The sequence below is a fragment of the Phalacrocorax carbo genome, chromosome 1 (genome assembly GCF_963921805.1).
Source record: "Phalacrocorax carbo chromosome 1, bPhaCar2.1, whole genome shotgun sequence".
Lineage (NCBI taxonomy): Eukaryota > Metazoa > Chordata > Aves > Suliformes > Phalacrocoracidae > Phalacrocorax > Phalacrocorax carbo.
Window position 1 is genome coordinate 162708376 of NC_087513.1, and position 22988 is coordinate 162731363.

The following is a 22988-nucleotide window of genomic DNA, read 5'->3' on the forward strand; positions in this document are numbered from 1 at the left end:
AATTTCTTGCAGCCCATGAATTCTACCTGAGTTATTAATATTTGCCCTTTTTCTGTTAGAGCAAGTACCTCCAATTAGCATTTGAGTTGCTTTAACAAAATCCATGGTAAAAGTAGTATGAAGTAATGAACAAACTGACTTAGATGAAATGCACACTGAAAGAAAATGCTGCATAAAATATAAGCTTGATATCCTTCCTTCCATTAAGTGGTCTACTATGTTTTGCAATATCAATAAACTAAGAGTATGTGAGTAAATCCCTTGCTCTAGTGTACTATTCTACTAGATAAACATGAAAATTTGGATTTGTCTTCAAAATATTGTAAACAGACATGTAACTGTTATAAAGAGATTAATGAGAGTAATTTTTAATAGATGTGTATTTTTTAAAAAAGCCAAATTTTGCAGGATGAACTGTTTCTAAATTCTACCCATCATCCATTTATTTTCATTCTTTTTTTTTCACTACCACTTTTTCCTCCTAATACTGCCATAATGTTCAATATCTTCATACTAAATGTTTTCCCCATTTAGTTTGTTTTCCCCAAAGAAGCAATAGTCTTTCAGTTCTAAATTCTGTAACATCTTGATTCAGTTTATCTGTTCACTCTCACCTCGAGTCATCTCAGGTCACTACTGCTCACTTGCCCAGCTGGCCTACACTGAGTATGAGGTGCTGCAAAAGCCTTACCCACCTTTCTGGTTATGCTTTACTGCTGGATGAAACACGGGTATACATGGTCCATTTTCTAACTCAGGCCAAATAAATGGCCTAACTGGGCCATGTCCACACTATACTTGATCCTGCCTGTCTTATGCGGCCCCTTCAGATTTATCATGTAATTAGAACTTTCTACATGATTCTTTTTCTGTTTTTTTTTTTTTTTTTTTTTTGTGTGTGTGTGTGTGTTAAAATGGACAGAAATAATTTGAGGCCTATGCCGAAGCCTATGAGCACAGCTTTCTCATAGCCTAAAACTGAGGAGGTAGGTGAATGCCTGTAGGGACATTTGAAGGTGCAAAGCCCACAGGCACAACACTGAACATCTGGGTAGGTTGCATCGCAGGCAGGAGCTAGACTTTCCTCTACTCTCCACTGCTCACATTGACCAAGGGAGGCCTAGCACAGCCCCTGCCCAAACTGTGCCTGAATGGGGTGCTGGAGAGTACAGCAACTGCTTGTTTCCCAGGCCTTTTTTAGAAACATAGATATACTCCCAGAACCCATATAACTTCAGAGCTTATATCTGTGTTTAGGGAGAATAACCTGAGGTTCTCTCTTTTAAGATGTTCCAGAGTTTTTCCCAACAGCTACGTCAGTTGCAAGATTAAATGTCTGTCCCACAGGAGAAAAAGAAAAGACAACTCTTGAAAACATAGGAAGACTGTCAGGAACTGTCAGCTTTCTTGCTGCTTTGCGCTTTCTTGCTGCTTTGCAATTCTCTGAAAGTTACTGGCTCTAAAAGGAGCTCGAAGTCTGCCTATAAGATAAGGTTTAACTCATTGTTCCATTCAGGCAAAGTACAATTTGTTCAACTTTATAAATCATAAGACAACACATGCCTTTTAGGTCTTCCTACTCAAAAAAATCACTTAAGCATTTTCAGATACAAATTAAGGAAAAGTAGTGTAAAATATAAATAACCATAATCTACAAAATATCTCATTACAAAGCAGAGGTCTCCCCCAATTTCATGTTTAAATTGCATAAATTGTTGATCCTCTACGCTCCAAATTATTAGAATATCCCAAGATTCATCTGGCATTGCTAACATACGAAAAGTATAGAGATGTCACTTCCATAGCTGAAGTCAAGTCACCTCTACTACTAAATAAAAAATTTTAATACAAAATTTTTTATGCTGGGCTGTATGTGGCTTAATCACAAATCACAACAAAATGTCACAGCTATCTTTTTTTCAAGTAAACTGAGATAAACCAGGTTGATGTTAAGTACTTCCATAAATCTCTTGGAAGCATCATGGTTACTGATTTTCATGTTTTTTCAAGAACAGACATTAATGGTGGTGCAGTTTTATTAAGGACTATAAAGCACATACATAAACCTTTAAATACAGATCGTAATCTGAAATTTCACTAGCCTACCTCATTCCTCTAGCACACTAATCTGTGCCAAAATAGCCATTAGCACCTGATAAACAAGTCAGCCTGCAGAACTGGAGCTGAAAATGATATGAAATCATACTAGTGAAGACATCGTTTAATGCTGGCATATGCACAATCTGGTATGCTGGTTTTGCTTGTTCTTTAAACAAAATCATCACATCACAGGTGGACAGAAATATGCACCAAGATTTTTGTCACATTTAATCTCAGCTGCCTCTTTTTCTTTTCTAGCTTTTGCTTATCTAGCTTCTATTTTCCACTATTCAAGTGCTACCTTACTAATTTAACTGAAATGTGCAAAAAGATTTAGTGTGATGGAAAAGAAATCCTTCTGATTTCAACTTGCACAACATATCTGTTTTATTAATATGTGAGCAGTTATCAGAAGATATATATTCATCATTAATTCAGGAACGTATAAATGTATACGAATCATGGAGAGAGGAAGGGATATAGTTCCCATTTCCACATTTTCAATATAGATAATACTTTACCAGATTTTATAAATCTAAGCTGTTCCATGTTTTATTTCTGCTCAACTGATCATATTTTCCTGGAATTAAGTTTTTATTTATATGTGAATCTCATGGCAAGTTTTGTTAACTTAAGAAAATATGAGTTGCCATATACCTTCATAAACAGAACTAGTCACACTTTTATTCGCTTTTATTAGTTTGCAGCATCAACACAGAGCAGATTATTTTCGAAAGGTACAGTTTCATACTGCCAAAGAAGCTCCAGAGAAGAATATATTCAAAACTTAAGTTGATTTCATGAGGAGCCATTCTTTGAAAGAAGTTTGATTATACACGGCCAACTGCAAAGTCAAGACTACAATCTAGAAAATGCTGGGGCCCTTTTATAACCATTTTAAATATTTTTTAAAAAAATAGTATAACCAGAAAAAGATGCATGTCTTATAGTAATAATCATATTGAAAATTATAGTAACATGCATACTGAACTATCTTCCCTTCACCTGTTTCCTTCTCTGTTGCTTTATATTTTTATTTGCAATATAGTAAACATTGAACTCAACTTCTGTATATTCTGGAAGTTACAGACAGTTGCTTAATGCACTACCAAGATAGATGAAAGTATATGCATTTGAAATGGATATTTCTAACAACTATACTAGCGTTTCAATGATCTCACCTGCATATAACTATTCAGAAAGCAACAACTGATAAACAAAACATAGCTTCAGTGGTGTTTGGATTGATAAATATTCTAATCTGTTTCTCACAAGTAAATAGTGATAAATATAGAATAGAATCATTAAGGTTGGAAAAGACCTTTAGGATCATCAAGTCCAACTGTCAACCCAACACTATCATGTCTCCCAAACCATGCCCTGAAGTATTAATACAATTTAGCATTCTAAGTTGTTAATTTCAATTTCTTTTCCAGTATGCACAGTAATATTTTATTATTTTAGCTTCTTGCACAACATAATTTTGGTTAATCACAGCAACATAATTCAAGCTTGAATGAAGAAGATATGATATGCCTTATCATTCCTCATAATACCTTATCATTTACATAAATTTCTAAGTTGCTTAAAACAATCATGGAAGAGTTATGGTTTTTTATATTTTTAAGTAATCATAAAATTAGAGTACAGAAATGAGAATGTTTAAAGCTTAAGGATAATTATATTTGTTATGCTGGCTGCATTAATATAGAAGTACCATGAAAAATCACAAGTAATACAGTTTTAAACATTCACAATACATATGAATTAAACAGAAGCAAGACAATTTAACAGACTATTCAGTAAAACATCCTTACAGAAAAGGCATATTCACATCATACCATTATCACAGAAAATAAACTATACACCAGATTCTGAAAATTTTAGTGTTGCCAGTTAATGAAAAGATACGAATTAGTGTGCCAAGTCTTCTACAATTTAGATGAATTAACTTAAAAATCAGTGATGAAAACTAATGTAATAAACTTGCAATATAGTGGGAAATAGCTTTTTCTAACCAGAGATTTTATAAATTAGCATTTTCTGAACATTTAACAAAAGAGTGTTTAGGAAGTTTAAAGATGTATATGTAACACTAAACAAAATGTTGATATTAGTTCAAAGAGACAAATTACCAATTTTTAATTTCAGAAATGAAGTTTTAGGCATTACAACATATTGGGAGTTAATGAAAGGCCAAATAATTGAAAATTTTAAAAATAGCATTTTTTACTGAGCCTCTGGAAGTGATATCAAGAACAATGAGGTATACAATAAGTTAGTGTTAATAACATGCATTTGTCATGATGTTGGCACATTTTAACTTTACAAAGCTAGGAATTCAGAATTCTCTATATATAACCTAGGTGTTCCAAAAACATAGGTTTACATTCAGTGTTAGTTTAAATACTTGGCCCTTACTCTCCTCTCCTTACTTGGATGAAGTGCCCTGTGTTCACCTGGAAAAGTTATTACTGTGACTTCATGGAAAAAATAAAATTTATATGGTTTTCATTTCACATGAGTCAGGTTCCCAATCTTGATCTCTGCACAGCTGCACAAATGCCCCTGCTAGCACAGAACTGATGCAGGGGCTGGAGGAGGTAGCTGGGGTAGGACAGAGGTTCACAGGATGAAAGAGACACCAAAAGTCTTAAGATATGTTAAATACATACAGACATGCACTGTCAGCTTTCCTACACTTTCCTTCTCAAAGTGTACATTTAATGTAGGCAAATAGGGTAAAAGGCAAGCAATAAATAATCTGAAAGTCTCACCATTTATATGAACTAAGAATTTTACTTCTAAGAAGCACATCAGAGAAATCAAAGGAATGTTTTCAGGTATATCTACCAGCAGGAATAAGAATAAAATATGTTTCTTTTCTTATTATTTAATATCATAACAGAGGCTGTGCCTTTTTTTCTCTCTCTTTTTCAGCCTAACAATGGAGCTCATTTTGCTGTTTCTTCCCAGAAAGTATCAAAAAAGAAGACAGTAACATTTTCCTCAGTTTATTGCAATGTTGCTTGGGGAACTAACCATGAGCCTTCTATTTAGACCCACATCTCACATCTCTACTATGAAAGTCTGGTGTGCTTTGCATGAAGATATGTTACAGAGATGCCTTTTCCTCCATGATGTTATGAGCTTCTACTAAGATGTAATCAGTTAAATTGCCATTTTTTTGTTCCTGGTCCCTGTACTAATAGAAAAAGCTACCTGTATGCCAAGCAACATGAAATACACTATGGTTTAGGGCTTCAGTTTACATTTCCAATGCCTAATAAAGAAGAAACTAAGAGGGAGGGTAGCAAGGCACAAAAGGAACAACATGCTCTTTCCAGACGTCAGAGGTCCCAGTCAGTTTGCACCTGGATTTTGGGAAGCTGGAACTCTTCTAAATCTTAGGTCAGAGAAAAAATCTAGGACAGACTGAAACATTCTTCTGACCATCTTTCTTCTGTTGCTATAACAGTCCTTTGGTTCAGACACTCAAATGGTAGATGTCATATTAATGTTATATATGTGAAAAGTAACGTGGTGTGGAAGGCAAGGGGACTCTTAAATTACACATAGGAAATGTTTACTTTTTTTTTTTTCCTGAAAGAATAAATGTTAAGAAATTGCCCTAAAAATCTACATTATAAAAGCTATGTGGCACAGCATAGCAAGTTTCCACCTTATAAGCATTTCCACAGGATCCCAGCACATTAAAGCTCATTCAAGCACATAGGACAAAAATTAAGGTTCACCTCTATTATTTCCTAACTTCCAGGTGCTTGATTTTGCAAATCTAAATTAAATTATTTTAATTTCTTTTTTATGTACAATGTATTATAAAGGAAGTAGCTGGATCAGAAAGGAGTTAATAACTACATCATTGCAACTTGTTTGCTCCTGGGCACTCTTCACATGTAAAAATGGAAGTAGTTTAATTCTTTTTTTCATTACTGCAGCAGGGACAGCTCACCCTACTGCTGAATGAAGCCCACTATTAATGAACAGCTTAATTGATCAAATTATCATGAACGCATTCAAAAATCTTTAAATTTTAATGATATAACTTTTCCGGTTTTAGTTATCTTATATTGCTAATACTTGAAGGATTAATTTTTTTAAAACTTCTCCAGATAACAGTTAGAAGCTTTCTTTTCTCTCCCCTTCACTTCAAATAAAAAGTGATTTTCTCATATATCCTCCGCAGAGAGAAACTAAGAAAACTCCGAAACTCTGTGAGATCTGAAATAAAATCAACAATGGTAATGAGTGGGCTTTTTCAGTGGTAGACTAGCAAGCTATATAGACACATCCAGGGCAGTTAGCTGGTTCTCTGACAGAAAATGCAATAATCACATGACTTCTGGATGAATGCTGATCCAGCACAAGTGAACCATTAAGAGAAATAAAGTCTTCACTAGACTCATGTTCAGCATATTGACCTCAGTTTGCTCCCTCAATTACCTGAATGCAAGACAGGCACTCACAGTCCACAGAAAGAAAAAAACCCACTGCCAGTAGTAAGATGGACTCCCGTCTTACCATGGATATATCAAGAAGGAAACTTTCTGTCCTTACCAAGTAAGATAGTACCAAACAAGTCTGAAACAACTACTCTTTGGAAACACAGTAGGTCTCAAAGTGAGTCTTTGCTTTTAGATTATCAGCCACATACAAACTAATTCATAACTTACAAAACAGTTCTAATTAAAGACATTATATCTACCTACAAACCTATCTGTCTTATTTGATTGTGACAAAACCACACCTACAGAAGTAAGTTTTCATTGAATTAAGTCTGGATGACAACACTTAAGTAGGTTATCATCTTGGCCCAGGATATTTTGTGGAAAAAATAATCTGGAAGAGTTATTCAGAAACACTGCTGTTTTCCTTTTCTTCCACCCACCCCTTCATCCACCCAATCTGATCAAGTAACAATTGGGTTACTTTTATTCTTCCCTATGTTCGGAGGAAAGCTGCAGGATCTGCCTGAAGTCTGGATGCCCTGGGAGCAAAAGTAAGAATATGCAATGACCAATCTATGGTCAATTACACTTATTCCTTTAAAAGGTGGGGTACAAGTAATATATATGAAGACTATGTATAATTAAATCAAAGGTCTTCAGAAGAACATATGTGATTTAATTTAAATTGGTTTAATTTAGTGAAAACCTAGTTTGAAGGCCCTATGACTGAAAATGACAAAATTGGAAAATATAGTTCATAGGAAGGAAAAAAACAGATAGGTAAAGCCAGCACTGCAGTGCTCTATCACTCTTCAGAAATGTGGGCACAGGGCTGCCTTAAACTGACCTCTTTCAATTCTGCAGCCAAAAATTCTTACCAAGCTCTCTTAATTTTGGGGAATGAGAAGGTCAGATTCTGAGCTCCATTCTAATAATTTCACAGGCACTTATACTGTTTTTTCATGGTTATTTTTAACCTTCTAACTTGCTGGCCTTCTGGTCTTTCTTTAAACTCTGCTGCTCTGTCTTCTACTAATGACTTCAGCTGTTATTTGTGAAAGGAAATAAGGTAGGATTAGATTAATAGATATTAAGGCTTCGACAAGAAAGCCTCTGAAATGAAAAATTAAAGTATGATAGTCTAGAAATTCAAGGACTGAAAATGAAGATAACCATTGTTTCTAATCAAGTTTCATATTTAAGAAGAGCTCGCAATCTCTGTTATGTGTTTAAAACTGACAGAGAGGTAAGTTCTACAGGGCTATCAGGGGAAACTTCTCACATTGGAGTAGTGCAACACAGGAATGTATATATAGGTAAAGTGTAATTCTGCACACATTTCCATAGAGACAGATAAATATGAGGTACAGTCCACAAGGTATTCTTGAGGGGAATCACTGTAGTGATTTAAAAATAACTAGACACTGCACTGAGGAAAACTAGAAGCAAGGACTCAGGCCTGAAAGAGGAAGGTAGATTCTATGGCTTTTGAAACCAAGATGCCAGATGAATTAAATGAACATTTAACACATTTGTTTCCCTCAGGAAGCCCACAGAACTTCACAACATCAGAAAAAGAAAAAAAAAATTCAAAAGTAATGACTCCTGCTTTTCTGTCCCTTCTGCTTTTTTTATGTCTCCTCTTCATTATGTCCGGCATTTACGAGATAGAAGTGAAAATGTGTTCTGCAATTTAACTGGTGAAATAAGGTCATTACCTGAGGATATCTTCCTTTCTGTACATCATATGTAAATTTACTGATGTCCTAAAACTAGAAAATGTGTTAGAAAGCAGAATTTCTTCATTGAGGTTTATTTGGTTCTAAAAAGGAACATAATCAATGGATACTCTAGAAGATCATGAACTAGTGTCTTCATTTCAAAGGTACTGTGGCTAAAAAGAATGATAAATGACTACTACATTAGGAATCTATTCCTATACTGCCAAAAATGGCTTTCTGCTATCATGGAAAATTTATAAAATGTGAGACTGCTACTTGCCTACCTCCTCAAAAGAAAAAAGATGAGCTCTTGATGAGTAGCAAACAACAAGTATTCCCCTAGTTCAAAATTTACAAGTATTTCTACTCAACTTGCACCATGCTCTGTGTGGAGAATTAGCTTTCGACCTACATACATATTAACCGTACACCACCAGGAAACTCCTAATACCATATTGAAATTTACTGGTTAGGGACTCAACAGGTTTTAAGGGTTTAAGGTTTCAAATAAGCCTGATCTAGATGTATTGACAAACAGAATCTGCTGATAATCAACACATGAGCTGCTCCAGATTGTGGAGGTGCTTCAAAGACATCTTTAAGGAATAAATGAAGGAAACAAAAATTCTCTTATTTTTTCACTGTCTTGGAAATGACTGAGATGTCTCTTTTCCCTTCAAATTTCCACACATAGGAAAAATAAACTTTAATCAGGGAAGTAAAATCTTTGGCAAAGCTATAAGCAGGTAAGACCAGTGATTTATAACAGAAATTACTACATAATCTTGATTACCTACAATTTGCCAAAGGGAAAACTATGGAGATTTGTAAATACCTGAGGTTAATAAACTGCCTTCCTCCTCTTCCCCCAATATGTTCTGAATTAAAAGTATATATTAGAAGCCACAAATTGTTTCAAAAGTTAAAAACAGCAATCATAACTTGTTTGTATAGGACAGATTTTTCATTTTGAGTAACACCTTCCACTGCAAATTCTTAAAATGATTTCCATGGGTTTATGGTGGATTAACTGACTGTTCAGGATAAGACTGGCAGAATTAGGTCCTAAGAGATTTCCTGTGCTATGCTGTGATCCCTAAAGAGGAGTAGGAATTACACTACTAAAATTATTAAACAGGATTTATAATTTAATATATACTTTATGAAACATTCCCACATTGGCATGGGGACAGATAAGACGACTTAGAAATACATACATTTCTCATGTCTAATTCATTTGATACTTTCAGCTTGATCCTTGTCAAAGGTATTGCTGTTTAATTTTATTTTTAAATCCAAGTATAATTATTTCCATTACTGGAATATATTAAAATTATCAGCTCATACAATAAACCCATTTACAGACAGGTTGGGTTTTTAGATTACTTGTTTTCATTCCCTTTTTTTTGGGGGGGGGAAGTTGTTGTTGCCAGGGGGGACAAGGGAGAAAATAAAACCATGGACCATGTGATGGGGAAAAGTAGAAACGGGAAAATTACACTGTGATTTATTTCAGGAAAAGAAAATATAACTCCTCATCATACACTGAAAATGAGACATTTGAGACACTGAACAAAGTGAATTTGCTTAATACATCACATCGATAGAGAAATACCAAATAAAATAACTTGATACCCCATCCGCTGTAAATATTTTCGGTGTTCAGTGACTTTAATTTCCTTTTATCTTACCTGCTTCTGTGGTACACAATTTCTTACTGAAATATTACAGTATTCAAAAATTATTCAAAACGCTTTCTGTAAGACTTTTTAGGAGAACAAGTAGAGCATTGTAAGTGTGTATCAAGAGCACTGTAGGGACCTCTGAAACTATAAATACCCTATGAAATTGTCTGTGGTCCTGATTTAATTCATATTTCTTCATGATTATAGTTAAAAAAAACAGAACAAAATACACCTTGTAACCTGAGATATCTGCAAACAGCAAGTCTATGAACATCGCTGACCTAAAAATTCCTTATTCTTGTCTTCTCTTACTTCTTCTTTGTTACTGATTTTATTTTGCTTTGTTTTGGGGTTTTTCTTGATGCTGTTTAAATTAGCCTATTAGTATCTGGGAGTCTATGGCTTTTGTCTCTGGTTACATCTGATATAATCTATAAAAACATGCATAATCTATAACAACATACTAAAACACATTTAAATGTGAGATGGTGTTGAAGGGCAGCATTTCTGGAACCACTGTAAACTGGAGGGCGTTATTGTGATCAGTGGTGTGACTGAAGAAGTGGAATCTGTGCTTGTTAGGAGCGAGAAGACTGGCACGTTTAAGGGAAGATGCTTCTTCAATAAATAAAATGATAATGAAGAAGCACAAAGATGCCTAACTAGGGAAAGCTAACCTCAAATCACTCGCTTTTACTTCAATTTCCTTTATTCACCTTGGTGCAGATTTGTTTTCCAAGAAGTCACAATAATTATATCAAACGGAAGGAGATTTGTATAATACAGATAGAAAACATGATGTATGAAATAATTTCCTTTTGCACAAGAAGAAAGTGTTCAGAAAAACCCAAGAGTTAGTGCAGCACCCAGGTAGTAATATAGGTAAAATATTGCCTATAATCACAAGTGTATGCCACCTGGTATGTGTTCAGAATCACTGTTACTGCATGCAAATCAGTTGTTATCATATAAACACAATCTTGAGTATGCAATTTCCTCATCTGCATAGACAAACTGGGGTCTCAAACGTACAAAGCAATTTTTTTTTCAAAATGCAAACCAGACTCTCACACCTGCTTTTGCATCTCCTTTCTAAGAGCTCTTCCATCTCATGTAGCTTCTACTGATTTTGCTTCCTACTTTCCATTAAGGATTTCTTGAGGCAAGTAGGATACAATGTGGCTATGAGATCTTTCAGAGGTACTAGCCAGGTCCCAGGCTATGGGAGTTCTTTCCCCAGGCTGCCCTGTTCCCAGGACTTAGTCCATGTCCTTCTGCATCTCCAAGGCATGTGATTCTCTCATCCTCTCCTGAAATCCACTTCCTCCCAGAAGCCTACTCTTTTCCAAAACCTGCCCAATAGATGATACTGACATTTTTCGGTTCAGTTTCCCAGTACAGAGCTGCTCAAATGGGGTGGACACAGAGGCGATGTCTTGATTCAAGCTGTTCTACTCAGGGAAATGAGAAGGAAGAATAGGCTGGATCAAAGACCTATTGGAAGGATTTCTGAAAGCCATACAGGGCTGAGAAACTGATCATAGTAGCATCAACCAGTCACCAATCCTCCCATGTGTTTAACTGTTTACGCAGAAGGTGTATGTCTTTTTTTTTGGACTGCAAATGCTTTGTCCTCCTTCCCTTGGACAAAGTCATCAAAATAGGCACAGGATTATTGCTACCTTAATCTAGGTCTATCTTGTCTCTATAAGCATGACCATGTTATGCCTCAAATATGGTGGCCCTGACTGCACAAGTAAAGGTTTCCCACAGCAGTAAAAGAGGGGTTTTTTTTAAGGTTAATTAATCTCTTTCTGAGGCAGCAATACAAAGAAAAAGAGCTGATAGTTATTCCACTGAAATATGTGCTTACCCAGAAAAAAAGCTGTTATTCTTTCTGTATTCTATTATTATGCTTTTTCTTTTGAAATTAAGTTAAACAAACTATACCTAAAATAGTTTTGCATAGGTTAATGAACTACAAACAAGTGCAAAGTGGCCCAAGTTGTACTTTTATATATTATTATTTCAGTAATAAAATTTAAATCCTGGCAAGGGGAAGGATGAGTAAAGGCAAAAATTATCTTTGGAGAAATAACGCAGAAGTTGGGGGAAAAAGTAAATTTTAAAATCAGCGAGAAAAGTCATTAAGCAGATGTTAGTTGCCTATATCTTATATGTACCATTTTCGACATACCTATGTCTTTGCGTTACTCTGATCATCAGTGTCCCTTGGTCTGTACTTTGAAATATGAAGTGAGAAACAGTAATGAAGTATTACTGAGAGGAATGCTTTGTACCATACCTGTGTTTGATTATATATATCACAACAAGCTCAAATCATCTGCCAGCAGTGAGGTTTCCCAGACCCAGCGCTTTCAGGAATAGAGACAAGGAAAAATTACAGGAAATCAGTTTTGGTTTTCTTTCCAAGACTGATTAATAAGATATCCAAAATCTCCCAGCCAGTATCAAGCAGATTTGCATCTTTATGGCTCATTTCCCTTCATCTTACTTGCCTTCTCCCACTAAAACACCTGACTGACCACACAGTTCCCTCCAGAATTATGTTGGCACCATTCTCATTTTTCTTTTCTTTGTAATTTTAGTTTTATTTGCCTTTAGAATATCTATTTTGAATCAGTACAGACTGATTATTATAATGACATGCCTTCCAGAAACCAGAAGAAAACCAGCAAAATATGTGTTATAGAAAAGCAGTCAGAGTAGTTAGGACAAAACTAGGATTGGAAACAACTGCAGTGTATAGTTAGTATGTACTACATTGTAAAATCCAAACAAGTTATTAACTCTGTATCTTAATAAAGTAATTAATTTAATTCTGAAGTACTATGCATGGGTAGTGATGGGATAGGATAGCCTCTTGTATTTAGGCATTGAGAATACAAACCACTGCCTCTGTGTTATGTAGCTTCACCCTTGTCCATATTGAAAAATCACTCAAGTTTTGATAATACGTCATCCAGGATGATATACATGCATGTCGCATATTAAAGATGTCTTTCCTACCATGACAACATGCCTTAAGTTAGCCAAGTTATCATCTATAAAAAGTTTTCTTTCTTATGTCCCATAAAGGCAAGAACTACAGACACACATGTGGTATTTTGACCAAGTAAGCAGATGTAAAGACTTCTAAGAAATCTCATCATATAGGATCTCAATTTACTTATGGTCAAAATATTAAAGAAGGTTAATGATTAGAAAAAATCAGGAAACAATATAAGGAAGGTAATAATTTAAGCAAAGGTGTGGTTGCAGTTTGCAAGAGCACTACATTCATAGCCTTGGCCCACAGTGCTTGGTCTGCTACATTTACATATATCTTAGGAATTCCTTTACAGGATTTTCATAATGAATAAAAATATAATGAAATTGTTCACACTGCTGTAGTTACCATTGCACCAGCAGTTTTACTGTAACCCTTGGTTTCACAGGTTCATAGCTCTATGGTAAACATGTCCTTCAGGCTGAAGCTTGGCATACCAAAAAGCAATCTTGAAAACAGTGATTCAAATATCAAGAAAATGTGTTCATTCAGTTTCAAGTTTTGAAAGGAAAGGAGTTCAGATAAGTATGGTAGTCTAAAAATTATTTTACTCTTTGAAAAATAAGAAATATGTTAAGCTTTAGTGTGCCTTATTATGGTTGTCCTGGTTTTTAATGAAAACAAGTTCATCATGGCCGACTGAGAGTATTTAAATTTTTTCAGAAGTATTTTAAGTTTTCCATAGTCTTCTACACAGGTTCACAACTTTGTGCCAGCGAATATTCTGCAGTGATTTTTAGCCTATTAATAAATGCCCATGTATACAAAGGGTATTTTGTCAAGGTTGACCAAAACAGCTCTAAATCTGTATTGTATCTTTTGTTCAGTTACCCATAAAAAAAGCTGAATAACATTAAAAGCAGAGATAAAGACGTAATGCTTTATAGAAGGAATAATATGCTCTCAACATTAATACTATTTTTTGCTGTATTGATCATCACTGAGCTGCTAAAGCTTCATCATATAATAACTGTACCATATACCAAAACACAGATGAGAATTCAACATAAATAAAGTCAGTAATTACTTTAAAAGGAGTTAGATACAGCTTTGAACAGTCACTGACTCCAAGGATTGGATGCCTTTACTGCACTAGAAGGCTTCCAGTGGGCAGGAGGTGAAGAAAAAGGGTCTGGTCACATTCCGTACTCTCTGACAATTATTAAGGGACCTTTTCTGTGGCAAAGAACACAATTTGCCAGAATATAATGCATAGTAACTTCTCTGTCGTGGCCAGTAACACTGGGGAGTTTCTTTCAAAGCAATGCACTTCTGTCCCCTTGTTAATGTAAAAACCCAGTGAGTTTGTGGCTTTTATTTAAGTACTTGCTACCACAGACCTACGTTTGCTGCAGGACATCAGATGAGCTTCAAGCTTCTTTTGCCTGCAGTTCAAATTCCTATATCCTGTATGGAGGACAGTCTCATTTCTGTTGAGATGCCATATCACAATACACTAATATTTTAAGCTTCTCTCAAGTGTTGAAGAAGGGACATTGCTTGGAGTAATTCTTAATATCATGCTACTTTATAAATTTCCATTTGAAGTATTGCATTAAACTAGCTGTTCAAAAATCACCCAAAAGGCAGGCCACAAGACACTCTTTCTGCTAGCGGTACAGACAAAAAAAAAAAGTTTTAAAATACAAAGTTGAATGGAGACTGGCAGGATAAATGTCATATTTTTAAGGTGAATGTCATTTCCTTTGCTACTAACATCATTAAATTTCTAAGGCTGAGAAAAGAAAAGGTAATTTAATTTTCACCATTTGTGTTGTCCATTGGCAAAGGTCAGTCTCTTCACAGCGCAGTCTCTACCTGCATCTGATAGTATGTGAATCAACTCACAAACAACTGCACCAAAAGAAACTTAGAAAAATAGCATTACAAAAAAATTGAATTACACAATATATAGGTGACAGGAGAGATGCAGTTTGTGAAGCATTGAGCTCTGGAGTGATACTAAGCAAGCATACTGTGTTCAGGGCACATATCCATGAGGAACCAGCAGAGTTATGTATTGAGTAATAACAAAATAAGGGAAATTGCCCAATTTTCCATCTCAGCAGAGCTACTACAGTAAAAAACCTACTACAGCAGCAGAACTCTTCCTTTTTCCCAGAGCAGCTGAAGGTCTCCAGACAGTTTAGAAATCCTAGATTAATGATTATCAGTTCACCCTAGACTATCTTTCTCTGGTTACAACAAATGCATTTGGGGCTGAAAGGAATCTTGTTGTGATCTGGCTACTTATCATTATTAGTGTTACAGTATGTAGATGATACTAACAATTCCAAGGAAACAGTTCACTTTGTTGTTCAGGGCTTAAGTAGTAACCCTGAAAATAGCAACTAAAATCTGTTATAGCAACTGCTGTGTATTGTGCCTCAGATCATTGTCCAGAAGTGTCAAGCTACTATACTGTTAAATATTGCTTTCTCCACTGAAGAGTTAAGGCAATCACTACAAGTAGCAGGAAAGATGACAGCACAACAAGACAGTTGTGAGAGCTCTTGGCAGCAGGTGCACTTGGCTACAAGATGGAAAGTACAAATATAGAGAGACCAATGCTGATCGAGTGCGGCAAGATTACGCAAGCAAGGCACAGACACATCAAAGTTGTTTACAAATTCGTTGCAAAGCCTAGCTGGCTCCAGCAAAGGCCAGAGGCACCAGAATAGAGCAAATCCTAATATAAGAATACAGAAAAGAAGCACTACATTAAGCAGGTGGCAAGCTAAAACTCTTGTGCCCCATATAGTTTCTCGACTTTTCTGCAGGGCAATAATGCTTCTATTAATAAATATATCTACTATAGGACACTATTGGAGACTATGGGCATTTCAGTTCAGTTGAACAGGCCCTTAGATTAATATACTTAAAATGTGATCAGATTTTTAAAACTTTATTAAATATTATCAGATTCTCCTTAAATTAATATACAGAAAACTGGTGAGCTAGAAAAGGTTTTGAGAATAGCAATACAGGTGAAATCACATCAACAAATCCAAACAGAGTTTCATGAAGAAACACTGAAATTCCAAATGAAAAATAACATATTTAAGTTTATGGTCTTTTTGTCTTACAGGTGACTAGAAAATATTTTGAATAAAGAAACAAGATACCTAGGTTAATTGTTGGCTAGAGTTAAAAACAACAGTGCTTTGCTCCACAATAGACTGAGCAAATCCATAATCTCCGCTCTGCATGTTCATCACACAAAAACTAGCCAGCGTCCTGTGGGCTACAGGTCACTGAAGCTGTTCTAACCCATAACGATGCTACAGACTTGCTCAGAAGAGATGAAGGGCTTCTTGCCTTTATTCATTTGATAGGATCATTGAAAAATCTGCAACAAGTCCTAGGGAGGTGGGTCTAGAGGAGTTCTATTAAGTGCTTGGGTGTTAAAGGGCACCTCAGTCAATACCTCACTTTAAAACAGAATACTGGAGGAAGGAGCCAAGGCAGACTTAGAACAATATCCTCATAGCAATGGCTTATGCAAAAGTAAGTTGCATCCGCCCAGAACAAGACACCATGGCAAATCTTTCCAAATACAATAAAAATTAAGCTTTTATGCAGAAAATCATTCTGTTCCTAAACATAGAGTCCAACTGCTGATATCTATAAATGTTCTTTGTCTCATAATCTCATAGTATGAAATTATGGTCTGAGATTTTGCTTTTAGGTAGAGATTTCAACAGGAAAGAAATTTCTAAGTAGAAAAATAATATATGGTTGCTTTGCAAAACAATACAAATATTTTTTGACACGTTAGAAGTTCATAATGTTTATGTAACTAAAGAAACAGTTTCAGTACAGGTTAAGCTTTGCATTCAACAAAAATGAAGTTAAAGAAAGCATGAAAGTAAATTAAATCCTATGGAAAAATAAATACATTTTAAAAGACTATTTCTTTCATAGTTCAATTAATTCATGTTACTCACAGAAGGCATCTTTCTTTTCACTGTCTTCATTGGGCATCCTAACTCTTAAGTAGAGACAGATGTTTTCTTTGAGAAATTATTTTGGATAGTAAAGAGTCTGCAGGTAATTGACAGGTCAAGTCTGCAGGAGCCCCTCAGAGGTTGAAAACATTCTTCTGCATTTGTAATATTAATGCCTAGTTTATCCTTGCAAAGAAGCAAAGACTATGTTTCCTGTTTAAGTTAGAAATCTCTTTTTCAATCAATTATGTGAGCACTTTGAGTTCTGAGCACAGACTGGCATTGTCCAGGATAAGAAATGGACCAGACTGTCTTTGACTTATTAGGTCCCTGTAATAGTCATATTTAGTGGAACAGACAGAACGTATGCATCTTCAGACTGAGAAACCAATCATGAAAAATTGTACTAGGATTATGAAGAAAATGACGTGCAGTAATTATACTACATGAAACAGTCTCAAGATATTTTTACTTATGTTCTTAGAATTTTCTTCATGAATGTACTAAAGACTCAGCTCTCCAGTGTTGCTAAGAAAATTTACATAAACAGTGAGTTCTCAAAGGACTTTTCAGGTGTTAGTAATGAAAACTTGGCAAGCATGCCCACTACCAGAGTTTAGTAAAATAAAGACAAAGAGTTGGTTTTTTTTAAAAAAGAAAACTGAAATGTCATGTGCATAGTAATGTAATGCACTGCATGCAGGGTATTAAAGCAATTATTTTTAAAAAACAAGAATTGTCTTTGACCAAAAAGCATATGTTATTATTAACTGTATTGGCTTCACTGACCCAATAGACAGTGCATTAAAATCAGGTAGTTTTATCAATATCAACTCCTTTGACAAAAAAAAAAAAAAAAAAAAAAAAGTAGTAATATGTATTGCTAACCTCATCATACATTTGGAAGTCCAAATCTTCCAGGTCTTTTCTAAAAATGCATTTCTGTCTTACATATTGCATTTATCAGTCAAATTCAACCTTTTTAATGGTTAAAATTTTATTAGATTCCTTTGGTTCATCAGAAATTAAAATATATTATTTCCAGTGCTTTCTATTATTTTGCTGTACAGTACCTGTTAATTCACAAAAAAAGTTTTCAGAAATAAATTAGACTCCTTTCCTGAAAAGTAAATAAAGGCACATAATTGTCTCTGAGGATGTAGTCTGTAAGAATCCTAACTTCCATGAAGAAAACCAAAAACTTGGGCTTTTAGGAATCAAGAGAAGTTTGGTTAAAGTGCCTAAGTTATATTTTGAAAATCAGGTTTATTCCTGAAACTGGATTTGCATCTGAATATATTTAGATAACTTTTAGTTATCTGAGTGATCTAGAATCTCCCTCATCATCATAGAAATATAGCTACATATGGAGAAAAATTCGACCCAGTTTTCTTAATTACATAACTTTTGATCAACAAAACTTTATTTGGAGTTATCCAATTTTCTGGGCAGAATATAAAGTGAACATAGATTACTCTATATTTAGGACATAACTTTTAAAGTGAGACAAATCCCACTTTGTATCACTTATATTCATTGTTTGAACATGAATAGAATAATAAAAATATTCGTACATCTTTCATACTTGAACTGAAGGTTGATTATACGTACACTGTCTAATGACAGAATTTGGACCATATATTTCAGTTAAATATTTGGAAAAAAGATTAATATGAAGGTTGGTATATGAAAAAAATAAATTCATCTCTGAGCATAAATACTTTGGACTGTTTATAGTGTGATTCATTGCAACTTTGGATGTTATTTTTACAACACAGGGAAAAGGTCTTTCTCTATACTGTAGGCATTCATAAGGGCATAGTATCTTAAAGTGACTGGCTACACAGAGTTAAACTCGAGAGTGATATAGCACAAGGCCTTATTTACTTAGTAAGCCAAATGAAAACTGCAAGGAAATAATCTTTTCCCTGTACCCAATGACATAGCATAACACTAGGTAGGATCTTAAGTCACTTTTTAATAACTCATGCTTCATTATTGTTACAAAAAATCATGCAGTAAGAATGTGTTGAGGTCATGCAAAGCAGGTCAGAACTTTTCTTGTAGGACAAAGTAGGAGATAAAAAATATGTTTAGAAATGTCATTGGATAGGATTTTGGAGATTAAATGTGTAATATTTATAAATAGAGTGAATAGGTATAAATATCTGTCAATGTATATATGGTGGGTTGACCCCAGCCAACAGCCAAACACCCTCCAAGCCCCTCACTCACTTCCTTCTCCCATGGGATGGACAGAAAGTAAAAGGAAGGGAAGAAAGTTCAGGGTTCAAGGCAATGACAATATATAACACCGGTTTCTTTGAACACAGTGTCTGGACAAGTCTACATGAATATCTAGTCAGTAAACCCATCTTTTTCTTACTTCAAGTTCTAGGCAATCCACTCATTATTGACAGAAACAGCAGCAACTAAAATCTGGAAAAGCCATCAGTAAGACTAATATAATACAGCTGCAAATACTAAGCCATTTAACAGCCAGAAATCTCTGTTCTAGGATGGAATTATTTTTATTTTATTAAAAAATATTTATTTTACATGAAAAGTAGATTTTCAAATATATTTCTGTTATTTTGGTTTCTTTGCAAGTTAATGGTGCTTTAAGAGGTTGTCAAAATTTTTAAAAATGTAACCAGTTTGTTCAAAGACAAGGATTTAGAAAAGATTCCTGACAGATATTAAGCAACAACTAGAAAACTCTCTATAATAGAATTTAATACAGTTGTTGTACCAGTGATTGAATAACCTATTAATTTACCCTTTTAAAGGATAAAAGGAAAGAAAAGAATTTTACAAGCTGAACACTATTAGATATTAAATGTAGCACATTAAGTGGAGATGTCCCCTTTCAGACTCCAAAATGCTCTATGGCAAATGCTCCATTTCATCCATATTTAAATTATACGGGTTCATAGCAACCTCAGAAAAATCAGAATTAAGGGGTTTTTTTAATGTTTGCAAAATACAGGTCATATCAGGATCCATAAGTCTACTAAGCCTCAGATCAGCATGACTCCAAACTTTGTAAGTGAAAATATATAATTCTGTCACTGACTTCAGTTTGTCATATATTTCTAAGTCTATTACATAATATTCCCTTTTGCACTAGCACCTGTAGCTAATACATATTATGCTATACTCCAGGCAAAATGGAAACAAACCCCAAAAAAATAACTCTTTCTTCAAAAAACCTACAAAAATTTTTTTGAGTTTTGTCTTTAGATTTAAGAATGAAACATAGAAATTATGTCTTGTACAAAAAAAGTACTGTTTGTCACATCACATTTCTATAATGTAATCCACAGTATCTAAAAACAGAAGAAAAACCCTGTAAATAAAGATATGATTTTCCCATTTATGATTTTGTGTTCCTGATAGCCAAATACAAAGTACTTATATGCTTAAATTCATATTTATTTATAGACATTTATGTACTTGTTTACATATTTTATAATTTGAAATAATTTATTTAATCATTATTTCCTTTCCCATTATCTTCTGATGTAATTCTTATGCTCAATTTAAAAAAAAGAAAGGAAAAGAAAGATAAGTATGTGATGCTTTTCAAGTTATAAAGTATAATAGGACTATTCTGTCTGATTACAATTTTGAAAAGTAATTATGTTTCTTTTCAAATAATATGAGTTGTTTCATATCCATATGACTTTCATAAGTCCTTTCAGATTATCCAGGCTCAAGTAATTGTTTCATTCTAAAAATAAATTTTCGTAATTCTTGATATGGTTGTCAACATATATGTTTTTATCCTCTGGAGTTTGATTACTTGAGAAAAATATGTTAGTGTCACTGTAGAGTTTGGGATATAATTCGGGACTTCAATAACTTCATTGATTTGAAAGCCTTTCTCTGTGGTAGGGATAAATAATAAAATTTCTGTAGGGATAAAGCTATACAGAAATATATAAAAATAAGATAAATTTAATTCATTTTTACCTATGCAATTGCTTATATTTAGGAGATTTCTGCTGCCTCTCAGACTGGTCTATCTGTCTAGCACTCTTTGGCCTTGGTCATGGACAAGAGGATTTTACCATCATACAAACATGTATTCCATCCCACATCTAAAATACATTATTCAAGACTGTATTTCTTTAATTATGTAGGTTGGACAAGTACATACCACATTCATTTAACGGATTTGGTTGCATTTGGTTTTGAGTAGGAAACTCATTGACAGAAACAGTTATTTCACTGAAATAAAAAAATGTGTGGCCTTAGTATTGCCTTATATCCGTATTTCCTTATATCCATTTTACCCATTCTCATTTCTAATTGTCTCATGTGAATGACATTTTTTCTCTAATCATCTTTCTGCTATGGGAGAGTTTAAAAACATATGGGTGCCTTCTGTTTGGAAGCTGAACTGTATACTGGGTTTCTTAGGGTCCCATGAAGAGATGATGGATAGGATGCCTTAGTACACTTCAAGTATTTTTATTTTAAGCATTGCATATGTACACTGGGGATAAATATAATTTTATCTTCAACTGAGAGAACTGTACTAAACACATACTTCTATTGAAAAGTTCTCTTTAATGACAACCCAGCTTTTGGAGCAAAATTACAAGCTGTGCATTCAAGCCTTTAGCCAAGCTAGATAAAGATCATCAGAGGCACAGGTTCTGGCACTTAAGATATAAGATGTAATTCTTTGACCTTGGTTTGTAGCGAATTAAAAATTCCAGTGCACGCATCCTTCTTCCATGAGGAGAGAAGGGGAAAACACACATGATGTGACAGATTATTAGTCACGTTGCTTAAGGTAACTCGTGACCATGTGGTGATAACCATGATACAGAAACCTTTGTAGAAGATAAAATTATAACAAGTTCTCCTTTCAGCTAGTAGAACAGAATTATATTTATCTGGTTTTACTGTAATTTCCTCTTATATAGCTTCTTCAGACACCGTGCATTCCTAGATGATCAAAACTAATCTAGATACTTTTTACAGTACAGAAAAGCAGTTCTTATTTTCAGTCTTTAACTGCCTTCCCTTATAAAATACATTCCTGTTCAGTGTGGGTCTATTTCACTTTAAAATACAAATAATTTTCTTATTTTTGTCATAAGGCATCGTACCTATTATTTTTGTGCATTTAACTAAGCTATATAAAGCAAAAGAAGGATGCGTGCAATTAGTCAGTGTATGCTATTGCATATATGGTACAAAAACACTACTATAAATTAGACATAAATTTCAATGTAAAGAATAAAATAATTTCAATAAATACAGTTTATTCAATTAACTCTTTAGTAGTTTAGTTATTTACATTTTTATTGAGCCTTATTATTAAAAAATCCAAACCTGGTGACTGGAATGAATTTAGCAGAGAAATCAATATTTGATATTCAATGTGCTAAAAAAAATTAATTTGGTTGCTTTTTACACAAATACATGTACTCAAACCAAACAAGCTAACTATGTTCATTCTCCATACTGTATTGCTGACAGCCAAATACTCCACTAATAAAAGAGGAACTGGTCATTTTTACAAAAACAGAGTCAGGCCTCTGACTGCTTTTTTGCTCTTCGTAGCCTCAAGAAAATACAAAAAAAAGCAGCAGCAATCAATTTGCTGTTTCTTTGGATCTTGAACTCTTGTCGGAAACCTGTTATTTTGTTTATACAGATTAAGAGAAGGAGGAGAGCAGATGTGTGTGTTCCATGGTCACTGAATTCATCAATATGATCAATACAATTTAACTTTTTAAACCAATATTTAGTGAAGCTGGAGATGGTCTCTCTGGCTTAGGAATGGGGCTTGTTGCCCACATACGAATGCACGGTAATACCACAGTATGTAGTATCACCTTCATCCTTTCTTGCCCTTCGTCTCACTCATTATAGAAGAAAGCTTGGGAATGGGAATAAATATCATAAGTGTTATGACAAGGACTGTATCTCTCTATGATCCCAAAGTCTGAAATCTGTTTAAAATATTAGGGTAGCTA

General features: G+C 34.3%; 1 protein-coding gene across 2 annotated transcripts in view; it reads right to left on the bottom strand.

The window, feature by feature from the left end:
* The window catches only part of GPC5 (glypican 5), a 773121-nt gene that overhangs the window by 295736 nt on the left and 454397 nt on the right, over positions 1-22988 (bottom strand). The window contains exons 8-10 of one of the 2 annotated variants that reach the window (XM_064440690.1): positions 14812-14899; positions 12281-12350; positions 5384-11426 (exon numbers count right to left, since the gene is read on the bottom strand). The exons of the other annotated variant lie outside the window; for it this stretch is intronic. Of the exons in view, the coding sequence (XP_064296760.1) occupies positions 12311-12350; positions 14812-14899 (128 nt within the window). The 3' untranslated portion in view covers positions 5384-11426; positions 12281-12310. Of the gene's footprint in view, positions 1-5383; positions 11427-12280; positions 12351-14811; positions 14900-22988 lie in introns of those variants that run through there. 2 annotated transcript variants of the gene reach the window in all.